A 22,491-nucleotide genomic window follows, 5' to 3' on the forward strand; every position below is an offset into this window, starting at 1 on the left:
GTTTGTTTAACAGAATTATGTTATTACCCAACAGAGTCAGCTGGTTGTGTGGCTATCGATAACAATATTAAAAATCTGTTATCGAAGCAAATCACTTTTTAATCAATGCGGAGTTGAATTTAAATTCATAGTTTTAACGTCCTCTGTTGCTGCCGCCCTATTTTTCAAATAGGATGGGTATTGCAAAATAAAATTTTTAAAACGTAAACCAATCTCCATTCATAATAAGTAAATCATATAAATAGCATTTATACACAATTTATTATTTATAATCATATGTATTGCCCATGTTACCAATTTGCTCATTTTGCAATTCCTTTTGCCCTTTTGGCAGCTGCGTATCCACTCAACAGTTTTACATATTAGGTAAATTTCAATTTTTATCAACTTTTTAGGCTTACAGTAAAACATTATATACATAATTTTAGAGCGCGGAAGTACCAATTCAATAAGATTGCTTTCAAGCTAAAGTTAGGCAATATAGTGAAATATGCATTGATCACAATCAATGGTGTATTTAGAAACGACATGAAAATTAGCTAGTTTCTACATATATATAACATCTACCATTGTTCAATTAAAGAATTGTATATTTATTGCAGTTTATATTTCTTAATATTATAGTTTTTCATAGTTTTGCCTAATAAACAGTATTAAACCACACTGCAAAATACAGGCTAAGTGAAAACATGCACGACTTTCATGTCTTTTCATATACATAGTATTCATTTCAATTTATTTTATATGTGTTACTTAAGGCCTAATCTTTTAATTTATCTTTCTTTAATTTTTACAGATTTAACACTAAAACATCAGGCATGTAAATTAAACTACAAAATGTGCAGTATGACAAAAGCAATTCGTAATGTTGAAAAATCAAAAAATATGTGTTCACAAAGTCAATCAAGCTTTAACCAACATCTACGCTAAAGACTATGCTCTGTCCGATCCGAGAGTTTTGCCCATTTTGTATATCCTAAACACATGTAAATGTAAAAAAACGTGCCTCAAATATCAAAATAACATTAAAGCCGCACTCAGCCCAATGCGTTTTAGTTATTTGAGCTAAACATTAGTTACAGAAACATTTGTATCGCTGCTGCAAGCATAAACAGTAGATCCAACGATTTACAAAGACGGACCTTAATTATTTCTATGCCTAATTAACTAATATATAATTCTGTTTATATTGTATACTATATATATATAAAAGTTTTCTCTTTTCGTATATTTCTCAAACCTAACAGCCAGTTTATGCAAAAATATTTGTTATGCTCTTTTTGTATTTATTATTCGTTTATCTTGTATTCTTCAATAACTTCATTAATTCATATTATGCACGCGTGTGTTGCATTTTGTTTCTGTTTCTATTTAGTTTTTTTTCTTGTTGCATTTCAGTAAAATCGGAGATCGCAATATCTTGGGTTCAACATAATTTAATGGACGAGTCTCAATGCTATTTGCTGGCTTTGTTTAATTCATTAATTTTCTTGAACAGCATTATCGGGATCATCAACATCATAATCAATATCCTCCAGCTCATAATTATATTCATCATCCTCATCGTCATCTCCGCCGTCGTCATCGTTGCCCTCTTGTCCCTCCTCATCACTTGAGGCATACAGCTGAAGCTCCCGTAATTGCCGTTGAACAAAATGTTAATGTTCCATAAGGGCCGCTGAAATAACAAAATCAACAGCACATAAATATTTAACACTCGAAATGGAAAAGTGAAAGTTGCGTCTTACGTGATGGTGTTCGGCCGGTCTTATTCTCATTGGGTGTGAAATTTAGAAAGTCCCATATCAAAATAGTATCATCGTGCGAGCTGCTCACAATTTGAAACTCATCGAACTGAAGGCGAAAAACGCGACCAGTGTGCTCCTAACAAATAAAAAGGAAATTATTAATACATGTCATATGAAAGTCAAAAGTGGACTCACCACGAGCGTATTGAGGCACAGTGTATTGGAGGCGGCACGTGGATCCAGCGCTGCAACCAAATCCCATACCTTAATTTTACCATCATAGGCGCCACTGACTATGCGCTTCGTATCGAAGCGGATGCAGCGCACCAGCTCTTCATGACCCTCCAGCACGCGTAGGCAGGCGCCACACTCAATATCCCACAACCTGCCAAGGGTTAATGTTGGAATAAGTTTTGATTTAAATGCAAATCCGCTCAGCTTTAATTGACCTGATCGAGTTGTCGGAGCTTCCGCTAACCACTAGACGATCCCTGTACTGCAGGCAAGCGATGCCACGTTTGTGGCCATTCAGGGTACGCACAAATTCACAGCTCGACGTGGACCACACTTTAATTGTGCGATCACCGCTGGCGGACACAATATACTTCTCATCAAAATCGACCACATTGACTGCCGCACGATGGCCGACTAGGACGCGACGCAACGTGATCTCGCTGGGCGAGGTCATGTCCCAGACCGCAATGGAGCGGTCCTTGGAGCAGGTCACCATCATGCCATTGTTGAAACGCAAATGTAGCACCGCCTCGCAATGATGTATAAGCGTGTTGACCATTTCGCCGGTGTTGACATCCCACACACGCACCGTGGAATCGCTGGAGCCACTGATAATGACCTTATCGTCATACTGCAGGCACAGAACCGAGCCAGTGTGTCCCATCAGTGTCTTAAAGGGGACAGTTGATAGTTAGTTAAAAGCACATCTCGGTTGTTAAGCCTGCTCTTCGTCTCACCTTGACACACTGCAGATCCGTGCGATCCCATATCTTAATGGTGTTATCCCTTAAACCGGACACAATCTTGCCGTCATCGTACTGTAGACAATATACGCCCTTCGAGTTCTCTGAGCGACAATTGATGCGACGCAGCATATGACGTCCGGTTCGCCAGTTGTTCTCTATACTGTCAATATCCTACAGATAAACAATGTTTAATTTAATCTATTTAGTTTTTACTTCAGGTACGCACATTCATGATCTTGGGAAACAGTTCGCGATGGAATGAGTGCGGTCGCTGTATTTGTCCCGGTCTTGGTTTAAACAGATGCTGCATCCAATTGCGGCGCTCGGCCAGGCCGCGCCACAGGGAATCGGTGCGCACTTTGCGCTCAATGAGCTTTTTCCACAGCATGCCCTCGGATATGACTCGCAGCCATTCCTTGCACACCAACTCGGCGGACTTAAGCGATTCGGCATCCAGATACGATAATATGTTCTCGGCAATATGATCCAGTCCCTTTTCTGTTGAGCGGACAAAAGAGATGAATTAATTTGTGAATTTGTATGTTCTTAAATGGAAGGTTCATTAACCATCTAATGAATCTAGTTCAACTAGTCGAACTAGCTTTCATAAAAAAAAAACGATCCCGACTCTAACCTAATAGGAAGCTGAATACTTTAGAAAAGAAGAGTATTCAACCCAAAAGTATGACAATGAGGTGGAAAATTGATCTTTTTCATTGAAATTAAATTATCTTTTAAAAACTTCAAACTTCTTTTCCAAACTTGACCTATTATCAAATAAATCAAGATGTTGTTTCAACGATCTTTGGAAAAATCGGCACTGTTGGAAAATATATAGAAAACTTTTGGTTAAAAGTTTAAAAAAAGCATGTATTCTATTATAAAAGAAAAACTTAAATTCACATGGCGCTTAAGTAATACTTGAAATGTATCAACTTGAGATGATTAATGTGCGCGAATGAACCCATTATGAGATACGTATAGGTAAACCTCGATGACTCATCACAACTTTCAGTTTGCTTAGCTTCACTGCGCTTTGCGCTTCCTGACAAGCTCTGCACACTTCAGCAAGTGACTAAACAACATATTGTACATATAAAATGTATATGTATATAAAGGTAAATAAGTAGATACTTATAAATAGTAGCACCCAGTTTAAGGTCCAGCTATGACTCACTGCAGCTGCGGATTGTAATCTTTCGCTAATGAAGCAACAATATCTCATACATTGCGCGACTCTGCAGTAGTTTCTCCAGACCCACGCGCCACCTACAGACGCAACTTGGACGCACCTAATGGCATTTAGCAGCGGGAGATGAAGAGGCTTGACGGCGACCTATCGACAGATGGTTCGCAAGGGGGCGAGGATAACTTAGCAAAGGGAAAGGCGATAGGAGCCGGAGCGAATTAGAGGGGAGTGGAGTGGAGAGGTGGGGACCGCCCTGCTGGTCTGCAGTGAAGTGCTGCATTTTGCCAAACACAATTAAAAATGTGCATAACTCGCAAAGTGACTTGGCAACGACAACGATGACAACAACGACAACAACAACAACAGCAACAACAGCAACAACGTTGCAACGTTGATGTAGTTCAAGTTGTCTTCGTTGTTGTTGTTGTTGTGTTTCGACGTCGTCGTCTAACGGTCCATGTCGGTCGCCTATCCTCAGTCTGTCTGTCAATCCTCAGTGTGTGCGTGCGTGTGTGTGTGCGTGTGTGTATGTGTGTGTGACTGCCTGGTTAGCTGCCTTTGAAGTGGATTACAATGTAAATGGAGGAAACAACGGTGCTTATTTCTCGCTCTCGTTCCCATTTTAATACACGCGCTCATCCTGACTAAACACAAGCAAAAGTCTAACGAGAATTCTTGTTCCTCTTTCGACTTGTTATGCCCTTAGTCAGAGGGACTTATAACTTTGTCATCAAATGTGTAACGCCTAGATGGAAACTTCTGTCTGTGTCTCAAACAAGTCTCTCAGCTCGAAAGTGTTCAAGTTAATCGGATCGGAACACTGTGGTATAATATTTTGAATTCACGTATAGAAAATTAAAAAAATATTTTTTATAATATCTTTTTTATAATTTTTATTTTATTATCTATAATTTGAAACACTCAATGTTTTGTTTTATATTCAATTTAGTTTGTATTATTTTTGGTGTCCAATAAGAATGTTGTATGGTAAATTGCCATACAGCATATAACGGCAAGGGTATCTGGAATTCGGCACAACGAAGCTAACCGTTTCTTCTTGTTAGGCAACAAAAGAAAACAAGTCCGGATGAGCCTGCGACTCGCTACGCCTACAATGGGTATGTAATTACCCAAGGAAGTCCTGAGTACATTCAACATTTCTTAGTAAATTCGAACTTTTAGAGAAAAATAAAAACATGTCCCACTTTAAAATGCTCATGTTTATATCATTGTAAGTTTTTAAGCTAGTTGGTTTTTAGTTAAACTCCAATATGAATATAGTTTAACAAAAGAATATTAGATTTTAAAATGGATTTTTAAATGGATTTAATTTATAAACATTTTCTTCATCGAATCAAATACTTTATGTATAAGGTTTTGTTTCGCGCAGCTTTTGCTTTTGCTTTGTTTTCTTTTTGTTCCGGCAACGCGCGTTTAATGGAAGCAATGACCTTTGAGTCAACAACATAAGCAGCAGCAGCAGCAGCAGCAGCGGCAGCGACAGCGGCAATGACTCCACCGATAGCACCTGCAGCTCCGCCCTCCGCTGCTAACGCCACGGAACAGTTGCACGGCAACAAACAGGGGGCAAGGATTGGCAGTGGAATTCCATTCGTTCGGTTACCTTCATGTTTGCCGTTCAAGTTTGTTCCTTAACATTTTGTATTTGTTTCCCACTTTGCTTTTACTTTGCCTGTGCTTTTAATCGTTTATCTTTTAGTTCTAATCTTGTTCTTTATGTTTAACATTTTGTTTTAGTTAAGATCGATTGGTGAGGAATTAAGAAGGCTTAAAAGTCTGTGGAGGATTATGGTGGGAGCCAGCGGAACGAAATGAGAAAATTATAAGTAAAATATTCTCTACTCACATTCTTGTCCAATGCATAATGCTTACTTAGATTTCAATATGGAATACTTTATTTACAGTCTCCTTAGGAAATTCACGGATGGCCTCTGACAAAAACTTTACAAAATATGTTTAAGGTAAACTAAGCGAGTGACAATACAAACATGCATTTACAACTGTTTTTGTGGTTTGGTTTGTCAATATGTTTCCAACATTAAATCTATTTGATTTGTTGATTCTAATTAAGTGGGTTTATTTCTGGGCAATGCCCCTTTTTTAAGGCCAGGCCATACATAGCTACTAGCGGCTATTGCCCGGCATTGCCCGTGCAACGTTTTGTGCTAAACATTTGGGATATTAGCTTTCCACTAACCTACCCATCTGATCTGCAATTCTATTTAAAAATATGTTGTAAATGTATCAAATAAAGAGCCAAGTGTTGAAATAAACGATTTCCACCCATTTTAAACTTGAGCTGAGAATCTTGAAGTTGAAGATTAAACTTTCGTTTATTTAACCTTTGATACGCATTTGCCACCCAAGAGCGTAAGAATAATAATTTAATAATTTTGAAGCCAACCGGATGGTAAGCAAAAAAGTTTTATACAAACATTTTTCACGAACTTTTCACACATGCGAGTGGAATTTCCCGAAACGCCGTTTTAACGCGCACCTTCATCATATTAAAAGAGATTAATACCAAATGCATGCGTTACATTTGTGTAAAATTTTGAAAAGAAAAAGAGTTGAAAGATTTCGGAAGATTTAGTCCCCACATTTTTCGTGTCTGTTTTTATACCCGGAACCCTTTAAAACTGGGTATAAGGGTATATTGTATTTGCAAAAAATCCAAATGTATGTAACAGGCAGAAGGAAGCATCTCCGACCCCATAAAGTATATTATTTCTTGATCAGCACCAATAGCCGAGTCGATCTAGCCATGTCCGTCTGTCTGTCTGTCTGTCTGTCCGTCTGCCTGTATGTATGAACGCAAGGATCTCAGAACCTATAAGAGCTAGAGACTTGAAATTAGATGTAGGTGCTCCTAGTGCCTGCGCAGATCGAGTTTGTTTCCGATAATCGATAACTTATTCCGTTTCCAAGCAATCGATAAAAATCGATGTCGATATCCTGTTTTTTGGGCAATTTTGGTAAATAATAAGAGCTAGAGTAAACAAACTTGACATATTGCTCCTAAAATAGAATATATATATGCATTTGATGTTGGAAGAAAGGGTTCAGGGTATCCCCTAGTCGGGAGCTCCCGACTAGAACCTCTTGTTTGTTATTTAAAACATGAAAATGGTTTCCATATTATAATATTTGGATGATCATGCACCTATTTGGAGAGTATAATATATAGCAACTTCTTGATTTGTTTTATTTAAGCTCAACCTGTGTTGTATAACACCAACAGAACCCCATTCTTTTCTTAAAGTCTTCCATTGACATTATGAAAATTCATCATAGGCGCGAGTCTTTATTCATTTTTTTTTTAATCAGAGCTAAAAGCGAACCCTCCCCACATATTGTCAATGTGTAGGCTTTCTTGTACTATTGCCTGCTGTCTGTTCGTGCTATTTTTTCTTGGTTTACTTACTTGGCAGCAGTGTGATGAAGTCGCGCTGTAGCATCGGCTTGAGAAACGCATTGATCTGTCCGTGCTGATAGTGGCACATGCGCGATAGCAGCTGCTCCACAAAGTCCACCTGTCCGGCCTCGCTCCACTGTGTAAAGTACTGAAAGCAGACATCCCGCTCCGTCTGATATGTGGGCGATGCGTCTTTCTTGCGCACCGGATCGTACAGCATTGTGGTTGTGAACTATTTAGTTGGAAAGACACAGAATCAGAAAAGTAAAGAGAAAAGTTGATTATAGCATATTCTTCGCAAGCTTAAGCAATCTACGTGTCACATATAACTGAGGTCGGGGGTCTGTTTCTCGCTATGTCAGAGGGCAGCTCGTTAAAGAGCTACAAAGTAGGTAGCTCTCGGTTTTGGTTGTGGTATGACTAATGGCAGGGCAGGTTATGTGCCAAGTTGAAGTTGTGCAACTCTCAGACGGGTTGGCGACCAGCAAATAAACTTGAGGCTTACAATTAGCCAATTAGTTGAGCTCAAGCTTGGCTCTTTGTCATTGCTACTTATGTATTTGGACTTGTATAGTTTTTGGTTTTATAAAGCAAAAAAAAGGCAAAGCACACAGACAAGCTTGAGAATGGGCCAAATCATTCATAGCTTCAGGCGAGAACTCAACAAACCTACCTGTCTAGAAAGAATTTGAAGCAATTTGTTTATAGTTTGTGTTTCCATGTATTTATTCCATATAAATGACAAGTAAGGAAAAAGAAAAGATGGTCTTGAACTGAGCTAAATGTACTCGAATGAGTGACAATTGTTACGTTCGGAAATGAAATCAGGTTTTAGTTTAAGCCTTAGTTCATCAAATTTTCCAAATTTAAAATGTTTTAATTTTTAATATTATTTTAGTTTAACTATTTTTCATTTAATTGTACAGAATATTTTTAAATAAACAATTTTTTGAGGAGTATAAGAGTATATAATCCAATTTCATGGGGTTTCTGGAAATTCTATTTCCGAAAGTAATATTTTTATTAATATCAAAAATGAATTTATTCTGAAAAGGTACTCTAATCAAGAAAAGTTGAAAAAAAGTTTAAAATAAATTTTTATTTTTATTGAATTTGTTAAAAAAAAAAAAAAAAAAAAAAACAGCCTATAAATGCTATCAGAAAGATGGGAGAGAAACATTTGCTGTAGAGTTGTGTGATTTTTAATAATTAAGTTAGCTGCAATGCTAGCAATTGTATGTGTGTGTATGTACGTGTACGTATATGTGTGTATGTGAGTATGATAAGTGTTAAAATACTGTATATGTAGTTGTATTAACACCTTGACTACATCAAAGCCTTGTACATACAGGTGTGTGTGTGAGTGTGAGTGTGTATGGGTTTATACACGTTTTTAGCGGCTTAAATGAACAGCATATCATATTTATTGTTGTTGTTTGTTAGAGCTGTTTATTTGCGTTTGTATTAAAAATAAAGTTTAAATCGTTTTGAGGCTAACTTTTTGGTGTAGGTAATGACTGTTGAGACTTATGGCCTCCGGCTACGCTTATTAGCCACTTGGCAGTGCAAATAATAATTTCCACTTAGAGCTAGAAAAATAAAAGGTTTTCCTTACTTTTCGCACAGCTATGTAGGTCAGGGAGCTGATGCTTGAAATGTTTCCAAGATATTATATTCTCGAGGAAGGCAAGTTTTCCTAAATAAAACTACAGCGAAAACTCTCTTCGAGCGAACTGCCATTGTTTTAGATAATTTTAGATGTGTTCTTAAAAGACGTCAAATTTATAACAATAATTGAGAAAAACATAGATAAAGCGTCTCTGGTTAAAGTATGTACGTGCTGTGTATGTGCTGTGTTACTATATTCAATTTATGGAAAATCTATCTTTATATACTCATTTCTGGATTTCACAAACAAATCTAAAGAGAGGGAAAAACTGACCTAAAATAAAAATGATTTCGAAACACTGAAAAGTTCACGATTGTCTTATACCAAAATAAAAGTTTACATTTCTTATTTAGCTTACTAACTAAATAAATGGAAATATATACAAATATCAATATCAAACATACATAAAATGTTGATTTAACATGTTAACAGATCTTTTACTCTATTATGTTATCCTGAATGTCTGTTATTAACAGGAGAGCAAGGCTGATGTTAAGGCAACAGAGCTTTCACTGTTATTAATTTCTCTTGTTGTTTATTCCAATAAAAATGTAGAATTTGTTCATTGCTCGCATTTAAATGTTTTTGGATAATCTTTGCAGCGATTATAAAATCCAGAGAGACACGTTAACGAACTGGTTTGTAGCCTTGTATATATATTTATATATATATGTATATATACAGTGATGTATGCGGCCTGTGTTTCGGACCTATTTCGCGAGAGACTGCGCTGCGAAATCTTAATGATAAAGGTAAAAAAAATGCTTATGCACAGATTGGCCGCCATCTCACCTTGATGTCAGCTTTTGGGCTAACAATAACAAATATGACTCAAATGTAACTTAATTGCTGACCGCGTGTATTTTGGACAAAAATCAACTTTTGACCCAGAAACAGCAACAGAAAACCCAACATCAAGTGAGCAAATGAATGGAGAAGCATTTATTGACTGCTTGCCAGCGTACGGGGGGGAGGAGGGAACTGGCCTTTACTCCGCCTTCGCCTCATATTTACGTACAATAAACTCAATACAAACAACTTAGACTGAACGGATTGAAATAAATATGAATATTTATACAAAATAAATAATAACAAATATGCCTACATATATTAATAAATGAGTTGTGTACATAAACAAAACTTGAAAGAAATGAAGGCCAATTAACTGCTAATTACAAAATATACAAATAGAAACAAGTAAAAGTACTCTCGTGATTTATTGACGCACAGATACCCTGTACTTACGCACACAGTTTGAAAACTAGATTCTCAAATAACTTGATCGCATTGAAATGTGTGAATATACCAAAAATCAAGCTTATACAGCTGAAAATACGCTTTCCTTCTATTTTAGGATCTACTTAGAAGGTTAAATATGCTATACGAGAAACTTACTTGTCAAATGCAATAGCTCACTCATATAATATAAAATATATATTTTTAAAATCGCAGGCACATATTGATATTTATCGATTTTGCGGATCGAGTCATCGAAATAAAATTCTTTTTCTTATGCTATAAAAGCACGAATATCTCAGGTGGGAGACTTTTAGCTCTTGTAGTCAGATCGTACCAGATTGCTCTTGCTGATTATGATAATATATGTGTTTATATAGAATGGCAAATCAGTTAATGCTACCTGCATCTGCTTTATGAATCATTATTTTCAACTATTTAATAGTAAAAGGGCGAATGCGAACTGATTAAAAGAAGAAAAGCTAACAAAATTTTAATAGAGTGCACGAGTGCAAAATTTATATATACATGTACATAAATACAGATACATTTGTATACGTATGTGTATACGAAAATAAAACACAAATACAAACGAACATAATTCGTACATATGTTTGTACATGCTTGCATATGTGACACCTTGAGCATGATGTATGTATTGATATTGAACATTGCATATATGTACATATATACATATAGGAATACACATATGAAGAACACAAAATCTACTTCTCAAATAATTGAATGAATAATGTACTTACTGCTTGGGCATTGGAGTTAGTCTCGTCCATTATTTTGTCAGTCTCCATTTTTATCATTGTGTTGTTGTTTCTTTTACTGCTGTGTTTGTTGAATTTCTGTAGCTGTTTTGGCTGCTGTTGTTTGGTGCACGCACACACACACAAGCACACAGATTTATCGTTTCGCAATAACTTAATTCAACCAATACGTGAATTAACTTAGCACTTGTATGCTGGCATTAATTGATAATTGGGCATTATTTAGAGTTGCAAGAAAATTACAAATTTGGTTTGAGGTTGTCCCTACAACAACTCTCTTCTCAGGGTGGTGACTTTAGCGCTTTCTCGTTTTTACCCACTTACAATTTTCATTGCTTTCTCGTTCGCGCTTTATATATATTCACCACGCCGCGCGTTATTGCCTCCAACAAATTCGTGTTATTCTCTTTGACAAGTCATTCTTTATACTTTTCATTTGACTTTTGCGCTATATGCTGGCCTTCTTTGTGGTTTTACACAGCAATAGGATTGTAATCACACTGTGCAATTGCCCGCAAATGCACGTGTATTTGTGTGACACTTATACACTTAATTTTAAATATTTTTATAAATTTTTCTCCACTATTAATAAGCGACGGCACGTAAATGTTAGAGTTGTGCCAATCGTTCGGAATATGTTCGATCGAACGACTTCCCGAACTGAATGAACGAACCGAATCACTTATTGTCGCTCATTTGGTTCGTTCTTTTGAGCAAAACTATCGCTATGAAGCCATGATATCGTTAGTCGTATGTTAAAATATACTCGACTATCAATCGATATTATCAACATATTTATTGTTATTTATGACTTTTTACTTCGAGAAACAACCGTTTTTGATTGATAAAAGAAAATATTATATAATAAAATAATAATTATTATTATTTTAATAAATAAAGGTTGCGATCTCCTGTAACATAAAAGTTATTTACTATTTCAAAAAGCGTAAAAAATTTTCTTGATAAGCGTATGCCAATTAGAGTTTCAAAAGAATTGGCAAACAACCAATAAGACTAAATAATGTTAAATTCCCACGCCAAAATGTGAACAACTCTAGTTCACAGACATCGATACCTGACAAATAGTACGTTGCTGATTACGCTTCGCGTTTACAGTGCGTTGCTGAATTTGCGTCAACGCTACTGATTTTGCGCTAATCGAGTGCAACGGTTACACTACACTCTTTTGAACAAGCGATCTAGTTCTCTGTTGATCAATTGAGTTTTATGTTATTTAATTTCCATTGATAAACTATATTTGGGCAGCGGGGCACGTCTCCAGATAACCTTGAGGCCCAATAAATACAGCATTGACGCAAGTAAGTGGCTTTTAGCATTGTTCTAATTAAAAGCAAAACATTCACTCACATTCAGTCGACCGCAGTGGTCGCAATCTCCGATCTCACATTCACATTATATATATATATATATATTTTCTGAAAATATCTTCAAATCAAACAAATTGATAACGGTTTTCAGTGGTGCGCCTATCCGCTCGCTGCCTCATGGCCTTTCAACGAAACCAGGATGCGGCCAACTTTGTGTTCGAGGGCAAGAAGATTATTGGAGTTGCCCTAAACTATATGTAATTGATATTGCAAGCCTTGATTGAAACGGTAATTCAACTTGTTTGCCATACGCAGGTGCGCGGTCAGAGCAAAAAATGTGCCGGTGCCACAGGTGCCGATCGTTTTCTTAAAACCAACAACTTCTTATCTGCGTGAAGGCTGTCCCATTATCGTAGGTGACCTACGCTCTTTTAAAATCTACACCTAATTAATACGAGTCGTCCGTTTTAGTTGCCCAAAGTATTTACCAAGGTGGCCTATGAAGTGGAGCTAGGCGTGGTCATCGGATCGCGGTGCAAGAATGTATCAAAAGCTCAGGCCATGCAACATGTTGGCGGTTACTGTTTGGCTTTGGACCTCACTGCCCAATGCAATTTGGCTGCTGCGCGCGCTTCTGGCGGCTCCTGGACGTTAGGCAAGGGCTTCGACACATCAACGCCAGTTTCACGTTTAATACCGTTTGATGCTGTGGAGGATCCCCATGCCCTGCCGCTGTGGCTTAAGGTCAATGGAGAGCTGAAGCAGAGTGGCTGCACGGCTGATTTGGTTTTCAAAGTGCCTGACATTATTGCCTATGTATCCAAGTATATGACATTGGAGCCAAATGACTTGATACTGACGGGCACGCCAAATGGCTCCGATGCTTTCAAAGCTGGCGATGTCATCGAGTGCGGCTTGGCGGATTTGGCCACCATGAAGTTTAATGTGTGTGCGGAGTAATACAGACTTATTACTGACAAATGACAACTAAATTGTATGTTATCAATTTAAGTATAAAGCCATTAAACGAACGATTAGGTTTGCTGATCTATTTTAATAGACGTAATTGCATACGTTTACTTTCTGCCACTTTTGACATCATTGCAGGCAATCAAGTAATCCCGCATGCCCACACAATCAGCCGTATTTTTCCATATAGATGCCGGACAATTCTGATAAACCTGTTCCATGATGCAGGCCAGCAAAGTAGCCGGATAGTAATCGCAGTTGTCCTTTGCATGCAGCCATTGGAATTGTTGGGTACGGCTTTGAGCTGTTAGGGTTAACTTGCTTTTATAATAATATCAATATTGGTTATTTGATATATAAAATATTTTGTTGTTCAACTCAGGAAGTGCAAACGCCTAGTCCTTACGAAGTCTTAACTTGTTAAGAATTTCAATCTAGGGTAGCTACTGTTTCTTCTTAAAAACATACCGTAGTCCACGCAGCTTTTTAAACTCTTCACGATGAGGTTTGAGAGGACGGCATCCTTTTTATAGCGCTGTTCCAGGCTCCTTTGCATAACAGGTAAATTAACAGTTCCATTGGAGAGTAAATAACCATTCTTTTTGAATACGCACTCCGCAATACACTGTAAAAGATACCCTTTATTATTTCGATTTAAAAGTTGAGTAGAAGTACTTACTGCATGTAGAGCCACTTTGTCCGATTTCAAATTACGAGTCTCCCCATTATTGGTGGTTAGATTGGTCTGACTGAGCAGGGACTTGCGGCAGGACTTGCTGAATTGATCATTTCTGGGAACATTACAACAGGAGCTTAACTATAAGCAAATACATTTAACGATGGTAATTTCGTATATGCTAAAAGTTTAAGCTCACGAGTTTTGGTTGCTTTTTTGCCTTGTCGCAGCTAGTAATATTTGCTGAAGCAGCTTCAGTTTTTAGAACTGGAAGAACAAGCAGAAAAAACAATATTAGATAGTTAAAATACATGCTGTTGTTTAAAAGGTTTTTTAGAAACTGCTTGGACTTAAATAACTCTCACATATCTGACGAATTTAAACAAGTTAAATGTTGCATAAAAATCACATTTAAATTTAACGATAATGACGGAAATAAATTGTTTAAAAGAAACCACGAGCGGGGATGAATTGCTTAACGATATTTTACACTCAAAAAAAACATTTGATTTTCCAATTTGTCTAGTCAAATTCATAATTGCATTTTCGTTTATTTAAGCGTAATGACAGTTACAAAAGTAATTTCTGTTCTGTTAATAACATTAACGCAAATGTAAAGTTAACAGAACAACAAACAGCGCAAATCGGAACCACAAAACAACAACCAACCAAAGGGTAAGAACCCTTTGGAAAAGTGCAAATAAGTATACACAAACATGGAAACGAATTTATGTAAGGGCAGTGTCACAATATTTCACAATCAACCGTCATACAGGGTATTCAACAAATCGATTGAGCAAGCCGACGACTCACTCTTTACCTTTCTTAACGACGTCGATTCAGAGTTTTTAAAAGAGGAGCAACCGGGGCCTTCGCAAGTCTTTACATCCTACGCCTGTGGGTTTACCAGAAGTGATCCACGCACTCAGGAGCTTTTAAGACGCACTGTTTACGATCACACAAAGCAACAGTTGCCATATGAATTTCCCAATCCGCAGGAACGCTATTCCGTGCTCAGTGCTGCACAGCAGGCGGCCTGCCTGCGTCTGTTGCTCGCCTGGCAGCAAAACCTGGCCGAGAGCGAGGATGATTTTATTGTTTGGCGTGTCACGAACGGCAAACGCTGCAAGGAGCAGCAGCTCGTACAAAAGCATATCTACGACTATGCCAACGCACAAAAGGAGCGACTCTATGCGCCCATGAAGCCACTGGTGATGCACTACAGCAAATGGTTCGAACTGAGAATGCTGCATCTGCTGCGTGGGCTACCCAACAGCAGCTACTCAACGCACACAGGTTTGCCACAACTGCATCAATGTAAAGGCTTGCAAGAGGCGGCAGCCAGCATGGAAAATATTAAGCTGTTATGTCGTCGGGGTCAGGTGCGACTCTGGCCAGAGGTGCGCCTGCCGCAACAGGAGCTAAGCACATTGCGGGTGCGTTTGGAGCGTTATGCCTATACAGGCGTAAATGATGAGCCTGCTTCACAGTCTGTTTCCGATGTGCTTGAGCGCCACCTGCTGGAAACGGATGAGGATGTGTTTGTGTTGCCCCTGGATGCACTGCTGATGCTATTAACGCCAGGCGCATACGTGGATTTGCCCACAGAAATGATGCTGCACATAAGTAATATTCCCGACAGCGAATACAAGTGCATTGAGTTCAAGGAGCCACTACCTGCACGCAACTGCGGCTGGCACACAAACAGCCGCCTCCTGACGCAGGCCTACACAGCATACGCACCAGCCAACTGGGTGCAGTTTACCGCAGACGGCGTCGTGCAGCTACCTAATGATGCGCCAGCCGCAGCGCTGAATGACAAAGTGCAACCTGCCGATTACAAACTGTTGCCTATCGATGAGGATGTGCGGCCTATGACAGAAGCAAAGTCCAACAGTGCACTGGTCAGCTGGCGTCTGCGTGCTGGGGAGGCGGATACCGAGGCGGAGCCGGCTCTGTTGATGTACAGCAGCCTTCCGATAGCGGCCGTGCGCGATGCTGCGGCTAATCAAATGCTGGGCTGTCATCTCATCAAGCTGGAGAATAAGCCAGATTGCGGCTGTGAGACCATGACCAAGTACGAGCTGCTTAGCGCCTGGCTGCAGTTGAAACTGCTCCAGGCCGACATAGGCCATTGCTCGCGTATTTCGCTGCAAGATCTGGCGCCGCTGCTGGAGGAGCCGCTAACACTAGCTGCACTGGAGCAGCAGCTGCACGAATACTATCACATAAGCATGCCACAGCAGCTGAGCCAGCTGCGCGAGTTCCTGAAACTGCTGCGCAGCGTGACGCCTGGCAGGTATCTGCTACGTTATACGGCAAAGTATAAGGACAAGTTTTTGCTGTGCCAACCTACGCCGGAACCCACACCCAATAGCTTTAAATTGCACGATCTGCTGGCGGGTACGTCGCCCAATGACATCAACTTTCTCACACAGGCCGCCAGCTATCTGCCCATTTCGCCGAAGCTTTGTAGTCGCCTGCACGAACAGCTGCAGCTGTTGCCCTGTTCATTTCCAGTCAAAGTAGGCGGCGCTCGGCGCTCCAAGAAAAAGGCAATGATCAAGAAAAAATCGAAGGTAGAGGAGCCACCAAGCTTGGTGCAGCGCACCCGCAAGAAGAAGCCAAAGTCAAGAGAGAGCCGGCGCAAAAATTCACGACAACGTAAGCGGGCGGCTGCCAAGGCACAGAAGGAGCAGGATAAAGAGCTGGATAAAATCATGTGCCTATAAGGCAAATTGTTTTATGCATTTATTTTTTGTCTTGCTTTTTATCCAATGTATTTAATTTTAATTAAATTGAGAATAGATCTTACGGAAAGTTAAAAGTCAAGATGCTTTGAGTTCGCATTCTGACAATCGGCAGAAAATGGAGATATAAGAATTAAGAAGGGGCTGAAAAAGTATGCCGATTCAAAGGTTTTGAAAAAAAAAGTCTAAAAATAGATTTGAATGCTATCCAAAAGCCAATACATGAAACATTTCTTTTCCTTCAAGTAAATGACCATCGTTTATTCCGTGACACATAAAAGTTTAACTATGATCCTATGCTCAATGCAGCCATATCTGCCTCCATATTTAGTTCGGTTTGTAATTCATCTTCGTGCACATTTAAAGGAGCGCATCGTGTCCAAAATATTGCATCATCAACCGCTGGTAGTTTGTCGCTGGGAAAACTGTGCAATGACAGGTCATTGAAAACATTGTTATGCTCGTAGTCATCCTCTAAAGGAGCCTCTGTGCAGTGGGCCGTTATGCGGGCAATGTGATCATTGGGAATTCTAGTTTTAGATAGAGTTCTGTTTAGTGTTAGCATCTCGAAACTATTCGAGATTAGAAAAACGTTGGCCAAGCTTTCGCTGCTCCAATTGCACCACAGCAGATTGTGCATTAGCGCGTAGGGACAGTGGGGCAAATAATAAAGAGTGGATACATTAGCTTCATGCCTGCCCGCTCTGTCCTCGGCTATGACAGTGCCATTCAGACGCTGTATTAGCTCTTTCTCAGTTTCACGAAACACGGGATCATAGTAGAGTGCCTCCTTGATGTTGTGTTGCCGCTGGGCACTCATAATAAACGCTGCCTGATGCAGCGCCTGGTGTGTGCGTGTGAATGGTCCCAGACCCAGGCAGACTATACGTTCCAGTGGCCGCTTGAGCATGTCCAGGTGCTGTTGCAGCGTTTCCATAGACAAGATAAAATAATCACGTTGGCTCATTTCCCCGCAGAGTCGCTCCAGGCGTCTGCAAGTGCATCAACAATTATCAGCATATGAATATAAACATATAAACCAATGCAATTACGCTTGAAAGTGGTCCACATTTACATCGGGGCAATCGTTTAAGTAATCGCTTTCGGATTTGTGGCGGTTGCGTCGCCCTAGGCATTTACGCGCCATCCATTTCTTACGCGTGACCACCTGAAATTCCTCGCCAGCGCCAGACATTCCAATTTATTTTGTCTATATGGCTTGTTTTCTGTAATCACTATTGGGATTGCTTTCTTAATCGCGATATCTTGCTATCGATAGTCGGCTATCGAGTACTTGAAGCAACTGAACTTGCTTTTCTACTTCAATCTTCACATTCTATTTGTGTTTCCAATGTTAAGAAACATCCGTGTTTGCACTTAACCGTCTAGAATGACTCGCTAGCTTACACTTTTTTTTTATTAATTTAATTTCTATTGGCGATTAGTATTATTGGTTCTAGTTGGTATCGAGTACCTAGAGGCTTCCACTTAAAACAGCTGATTCTGCTCTTCTTTAAATTTACTTTCTTGTTTTGAATATGAACGACCCAAACAAAGCAATCAGCGTTAATTTGTCATCGCTGCTTAGTTTAAAAGCGGAATTACAGCGAAAACAGCATGAAGTCAAACTGGCAAAAGCCTCCAAGACGACGGCCAGTGAATTCAGGCCAAACAAAATGTCCAGCGATAAGGAAAAGTCAAAATCTAGTGGCAGCAGCAAGGAGCGTAGTTACAAGGAGATCAGCCGCAACGAGGATGTAAAGGTGTATGAAACGGAGGACTATGGCCAGTTGGACAAGTCTCGGCGTGTGCTGGAGGCAAAGAGTAAATACTACGATCGCATGAGCCGCAGCGGCGGCAGCCTCAACTCTGACGACAATTGCCTGGTAATGTTCAATCGCAAGCGCCAGGAGCAGCAGTGCGACGAAGAGGAACAGCAACCAAGCTCTGCTCCACGAGATCGGCTGAGCAGCAGCAGCAGTAGCGAGAACGACAGCGGAAATGCAGCTACTGGCCACGACGATGACGAAGTGGAGTACACGGATTGCCTAGGTCGGACGCGTACATGCTTACGCAAGGAGCTAAGCGAGGTAATGCGGCGGGACAAGCAACTGGCAGACAGCATGCCCGAGCGTTTGGACCAAACCAAAGCCAATTGGATGATAGACACCAAGGGCACACACAGCAGCAATCACAGCAGCGACGGGAATGCAGAAGATGAGCCCTTCTATGGGCCACGGGCCACGGAGAGCGTCTTCAGCGAGGCCATGTCGACGATGACCAAGCATGATGAGCAGCGCGTCACCTGGGAGCGCAAGGAGCTAGAGAATTTTGAAAAGCCAGATGTACATTATCAGGATGTGTTCTTCGATGAGGCGCGCACACATGGCGTAGGCTACTATGCCTTCTCCACGGATGAGGCCGAGCGAAAGCAGCAGCAACGCGAGCTGGAGCTGGCGCGTAAGGCCACGCAGGCGGAGCAAAAGCGACGTGATGAATTGCGTGCCGAGCGCGATAAAATCGTTGCGGATCGCGTGCTGGCTGCCAAAAATCGGATTAGAGCACGCAATGGTCTGCCGCTCATCAGCAAAGAGGAGTATGAGCGCGAGCAACAGCTCAAGGCGGCTGAGGCTAAGCTGGAGGAAACAGAGCGCGAACGCGAGAGGACTGAAAAGGAACAAGCACTGGCGGCGCAAAAAGCAGCAGAGGAGGCCGAACGCGAAGAGCTGCGCAAGGACCATATACGTGACTGGGACAGAGACAAAAGCGGTGTGGCTAAAAAGTCCGAAGATGAGCAGCCACCACCAGAGGAATGGCAATACAAGCCCGAACGGCTGCCAATGTCCCAGGAGCAGTGGAACGAACAGCAACGCGCCGTGCGTGCTCCAGAATTCGCGCCCATGCCAGAAATGGCGCCGATGCCAAAGCGTATCAACTTCAGCAGCATGCCACCACCGGTTCCCATGTGGTCCAGCAGTGAACAGGAGTTCAACAGCTACCATTCCACTAAACGCGAAAAGCAATTCCAGCGCCGCAACTACACAAAAGCCAGTGATGATATCGATGATGGAGAAGCATCAGCAAGCAGCTCCATGCATGCCCAGCATCAGGGCATCGCGATACCTCCACCTGCTTGTCTCGAAGAGGGCTTTAACGGGCCGCCAACAGCCAAGCGTGCGAAGTCACAAGCTGAACTTGAACGCTCCATTGAGGCGGGTCTTAGGTTTCTGCGCGAGAACTGCGACAAGGGCGTGCTGGGCAACAAGGCTACCTGGACGGCCAAGGCGGACTATTAGTTAATCTAGCTATTAAGTTCGATTGTAATTTATTGCTTTGTATAAAGAAATTGCTATAGAAAAACGCGTATGCCTCGACAAGTTTTCTATTGTCTGTGTTTAAATATACCTAGATTATTTTATGCATACAATTCACATTTCGAAGTTTTCATTACAATCGTAAGAGATTGCAACGTTGTTAAGTTGGCTGCTAGAGAAACGTAACGGTAAACAGTTAACATAGAGCTGAGAAGTATTTTAAAACTAGGCTAACCTAAACCTTGTGGGCATAAACGTTGTTAATTAACCTAGATTACCTTTTGTATAATAGGCTACACGTTCAAAGTAAATACTACAAACTGAGCATAACTCCAAATTATGTGGAATAGACTAGATCTAATCGGGCTTCCAGTTGTGCTCTGGCCAACCTCTAGAGCATGTCACTGTCGACCATGTCAATCACTATTTCGGACATCTTCTGTCGACACAAGTCGTTGGGCGGAAAGTTTAATGTGGGCGCGCCTACATCCCCATCGAGGTCATCATTGCGATTTAAATACATATCAGGTGCATCCTCCGATGAGCACGTACTTATGGGTATAATGTCCATAGCGAGTCCAAGGGCAAATCGTCCATAGGTTTTCAGCTCCTGAGCAAAGCTGTAAAAGTGACATAATTAATTTGGGCGCCTGTTAGCTCACAATTCTCGCCTTACAGTTCCTGCAACTTTTCCAGTGTATTACATTGCTCTGGCAAAACGTTGCACAGCACTTCCAACCATTTGTACAGCTCCTCTGTGTAAACTTTGAGCAGCGGCTTCAGTTGAGCGTCTCGCATTTGCTTGGTGGTGCAGCAGTACAGGAGATTGGCTATGTCCAATGCTATGGAACTATAGCGTACCAGCTGAAAGTCAATCAGCGCCACTTCCAACACGCGTTGTCGATCCTCCGGGTCGTAGCGATACAGAAAATTGTTAACCCAACAATCGCCATGGCAAATGGCCGACAAGGGCGACTCTGCGCTGGCCAGCTCCACCATCTGTCCGAAGAAGGAAGAGCTTTCCGCAAAGCTAAGCATCGCCTGCATGTACTTTGAATCCGCGGGCAGCACATCGGATACCATTTTAATAGCGTTCTTTGTCAGGCGTTCGTAATAGTTTTTGTACCAGCTGGTATTAGCTGTGCAGAATATGCCCTCGCTGATGGTGCTGCACATTTTTGTAAACTCCAGCGGATGCTCAAACTTGTAGGCTAAACTGAGCGCATGCAGCTGAGCCACCTGCAGCAGAACCGATTGCGTCTCCTCCATGCTGAGGCCCTTGTGTCGATCCGACATCTCAAAGCCGCGAACGCGCAGGTCCTCTACAGAAAAAAATATGAATAATTAAATTCAAATTCGAAGAACTTTAGTGTGTACACAGATTTACCCATTATTAGCAAATCATGCCTCGCTGTATAGCATTTGGGTATGGAATTAAACAATGGCGCGTCCAAGCCCGTTTTGCTGGCCTGAAACTTAACCAGCTCTGGCATTATTGTGGTATAGAATTCCACCTCGTTGCTGCAAAGTATAAAACAAATTGTTTAAATTTATATTTACATAGATATGTACATATAAATTATTTGATATTAAAAAGTAGTTGAACCAACCGAAAAAGCTTGTCGCTCTTATAGGCTTCTCTTTGGACCACGCTCTCTGGCAACACCTTGCATATAACGTTCTGCTCCCACTTATGAGTGCTGCCATCTAGTTCTTGGCGTTTCCCACTTAGGCAGATGCGATACAGTGCTGCCGTATAGTTATCGCCGCGGCCAGAGCCTTGCGCTAGCTATAAAGGGATAAATACACAGAAATTGTTTTCATTTACACACACACACACACACACACACGCATGCATGCTCACCTCGAACGCCTCGATTTGCACTTCCGGCTCTACATGTTTGAAAATCTCCTGAAACGTGCATAACGTCAGAGCGTTTTTGCTTTCATTAGCCGCTTCTGTGCCTGTCGTTGTTGTTGTTGTGGTTGCTGCTGTTTTCGGCGTTTCTGGAATGCCCATTTTTTGCCCGATATTTATTATATAAAAATGTACAATTATGCAGCCGCCGTGAAAATAAGAAGTAGAAACTGCAACGTTTTATTCTTTTTGCTATTTTTCAATCAATAATTATTAATTGTTAATTTTTGTTTCGCCACTCAGCACTTTCGTATATAAAAAGCCTCGCCACGTTTACTTTTGGCGTTTATTCATCGATTTTGCGCGAACACATGTTTTTCCGCATCGCCATTTCTCGTCCTTTTTGTCGAAAATACGCATCTCACTGCTAAAATACCAAAACTAAGTTAAGTCCTTTGTGCTGCGCCAGGCTGGCAACCCTGGGCCGGAAGCTTAGCCTCCATTGCACTTATGGCGCATAAATTTGTATTTGAAAAATACGTTACATTGTATTTTTAGC

General features: G+C 40.7%; 7 protein-coding genes across 8 annotated transcripts; 3 read left to right on the top strand and 4 right to left on the bottom strand.

Annotated features, from left to right (window-relative positions):
* Positions 1-280: 280 nt before the first annotated feature.
* LOC115765654 (beta-TrCP) lies at positions 281-11,648 on the bottom strand. 2 transcript variants are annotated; one of them, XM_030709312.1, is made up of 8 exons: positions 8,027-8,109; positions 7,363-7,585; positions 2,955-3,226; positions 2,720-2,899; positions 2,198-2,652; positions 1,944-2,133; positions 1,749-1,884; positions 281-1,678 (listed from the first exon to the last, which is right to left on the bottom strand). In XM_030709312.1, exons 1-8 carry the CDS (start codon positions 8,072-8,074, stop codon positions 1,659-1,661), a joined length of 1,524 nt encoding a protein of 507 aa, XP_030565172.1. In that variant the 5' UTR covers positions 8,075-8,109; the 3' UTR covers positions 281-1,658. The 2 variants fall into 2 exon arrangements, with proteins under 2 accessions (XP_030565172.1, XP_030565171.1); XM_030709311.1 differs by lacking the exon at positions 8,027-8,109 and adding an exon at positions 11,020-11,648 and having other exon boundaries at positions 282-1,678.
* A 606-nt stretch (positions 11,649-12,254) lies between these two features.
* LOC115765682 (acylpyruvase FAHD1, mitochondrial) lies at positions 12,255-13,417 on the top strand. Its single transcript, XM_030709340.1, has 4 exons — positions 12,255-12,356; positions 12,517-12,622; positions 12,681-12,777; positions 12,837-13,417. Coding segments are annotated over exons 1-4 (693 nt in total). The 5' UTR covers positions 12,255-12,355; the 3' UTR covers positions 13,326-13,417.
* A 9-nt stretch (positions 13,418-13,426) lies between these two features.
* LOC115765683 lies at positions 13,427-14,583 on the bottom strand. Its single transcript, XM_030709341.1, has 5 exons — positions 14,501-14,583; positions 14,210-14,277; positions 14,014-14,151; positions 13,803-13,959; positions 13,427-13,638 (listed from the first exon to the last, which is right to left on the bottom strand). Exons 1-5 carry the CDS (start codon positions 14,544-14,546, stop codon positions 13,442-13,444), a joined length of 606 nt encoding a protein of 201 aa, XP_030565201.1. The 5' UTR covers positions 14,547-14,583; the 3' UTR covers positions 13,427-13,441.
* Positions 14,584-14,590: 7 nt separating this feature from the next.
* LOC115765679 (little elongation complex subunit 2) lies at positions 14,591-16,995 on the top strand. Its single transcript, XM_030709338.1, has one exon. The coding sequence runs from the start codon at positions 14,727-14,729 to the stop codon at positions 16,740-16,742; it is 2,016 nt and encodes a 671-aa protein (XP_030565198.1). The 5' UTR covers positions 14,591-14,726; the 3' UTR covers positions 16,743-16,995.
* On the bottom strand, positions 16,995-17,992 carry LOC115765680 (SRR1-like protein). Its single transcript, XM_030709339.1, has 2 exons — positions 17,813-17,992; positions 16,995-17,752 (listed from the first exon to the last, which is right to left on the bottom strand). Exons 1-2 carry the CDS (start codon positions 17,953-17,955, stop codon positions 17,047-17,049), a joined length of 849 nt encoding a protein of 282 aa, XP_030565199.1. The 5' UTR covers positions 17,956-17,992; the 3' UTR covers positions 16,995-17,046.
* Positions 17,993-18,146: 154 nt separating this feature from the next.
* On the top strand, positions 18,147-20,453 carry LOC115765739 (coiled-coil domain-containing protein 174). The gene has a single exon (XM_030709403.1). The coding sequence runs from the start codon at positions 18,299-18,301 to the stop codon at positions 20,054-20,056; it is 1,758 nt and encodes a 585-aa protein (XP_030565263.1). The 5' UTR covers positions 18,147-18,298; the 3' UTR covers positions 20,057-20,453.
* Positions 20,451-22,241, bottom strand: LOC115765740. Its single transcript, XM_030709404.1, has 5 exons — positions 21,939-22,241; positions 21,685-21,863; positions 21,462-21,595; positions 20,751-21,396; positions 20,451-20,694 (listed from the first exon to the last, which is right to left on the bottom strand). Exons 1-5 carry the CDS (start codon positions 22,092-22,094, stop codon positions 20,466-20,468), a joined length of 1,344 nt encoding a protein of 447 aa, XP_030565264.1. The 5' UTR covers positions 22,095-22,241; the 3' UTR covers positions 20,451-20,465.
* Between the last annotated feature and the right edge of the window lie 250 nt (positions 22,242-22,491).

This window comes from Drosophila novamexicana, unplaced genomic scaffold, assembly GCF_003285875.2.
Source record: "Drosophila novamexicana strain 15010-1031.04,08,12 unplaced genomic scaffold, DnovRS2.1 tig00000986-arrow-arrow-pilon, whole genome shotgun sequence".
NCBI lineage: Eukaryota > Metazoa > Arthropoda > Insecta > Diptera > Drosophilidae > Drosophila > Drosophila novamexicana.

Bases quoted from the DNA above. Each gene is read 5' to 3' on its own strand.
- LOC115765679 (XM_030709338.1), top strand. From the start codon at position 14,727: ATGGAAACGAATTTATGTAAGGGCAGTGTCACAATATTTCACAATCAA.
- LOC115765680 (XM_030709339.1), bottom strand. From the start codon at position 17,955: ATGTCTGGCGCTGGCGAGGAATTTCAGGTGGTCACGCGTAAGAAATGG. The intron at 17,753-17,812 runs GTAATTGCATTG...ATGCACTTGCAG, and splicing joins AATGTGGACCACTTTCAAGC to ACGCCTGGAGCGACTCTGCG.
- LOC115765683 (XM_030709341.1), bottom strand. From the start codon at position 14,546: ATGAATTTGACTAGACAAATTGGAAAATCAAATGTTTTTTTTGAGT. The intron at 14,278-14,500 runs GTAAAATATCGT...TTGTTCTTCCAG, and splicing joins ATCAAATGTTTTTTTTGAGT to TTCTAAAAACTGAAGCTGCT. The intron at 13,639-13,802 runs GTATGTTTTTAA...TAACCCTAACAG, and splicing joins AAAAAGCTGCGTGGACTACG to CTCAAAGCCGTACCCAACAA.
- LOC115765739 (XM_030709403.1), top strand. From the start codon at position 18,299: ATGAACGACCCAAACAAAGCAATCAGCGTTAATTTGTCATCGCTGCTT.
- LOC115765654 (XM_030709311.1), bottom strand. From the start codon at position 11,076: ATGATAAAAATGGAGACTGACAAAATAATGGACGAGACTAACTCCAAT. The intron at 3,227-7,362 runs GTAAGTAAACCA...TCCGCTCAACAG, and splicing joins CTTCATCACACTGCTGCCAA to AAAAGGGACTGGATCATATT. The intron at 2,134-2,197 runs GTCAATTAAAGC...AACCCTTGGCAG, and splicing joins AGCTCCGACAACTCGATCAG to GTTGTGGGATATTGAGTGTG.
- LOC115765682 (XM_030709340.1), top strand. The intron at 12,623-12,680 runs GTAATTGATATT...TGCCATACGCAG, and splicing joins GGAGTTGCCCTAAACTATAT to GTGCGCGGTCAGAGCAAAAA. The intron at 12,778-12,836 runs GTAGGTGACCTA...CGTCCGTTTTAG, and splicing joins GTGAAGGCTGTCCCATTATC to TTGCCCAAAGTATTTACCAA.
- LOC115765740 (XM_030709404.1), bottom strand. From the start codon at position 22,094: ATGGGCATTCCAGAAACGCCGAAAACAGCAGCAACCACAACAACAACA. The intron at 21,864-21,938 runs GTGAGCATGCAT...ATCCCTTTATAG, and splicing joins TGCAAATCGAGGCGTTCGAG to CTAGCGCAAGGCTCTGGCCG. The intron at 21,397-21,461 runs GTAAATCTGTGT...TTTTTTCTGTAG, and splicing joins GCATGATTTGCTAATAATGG to AGGACCTGCGCGTTCGCGGC.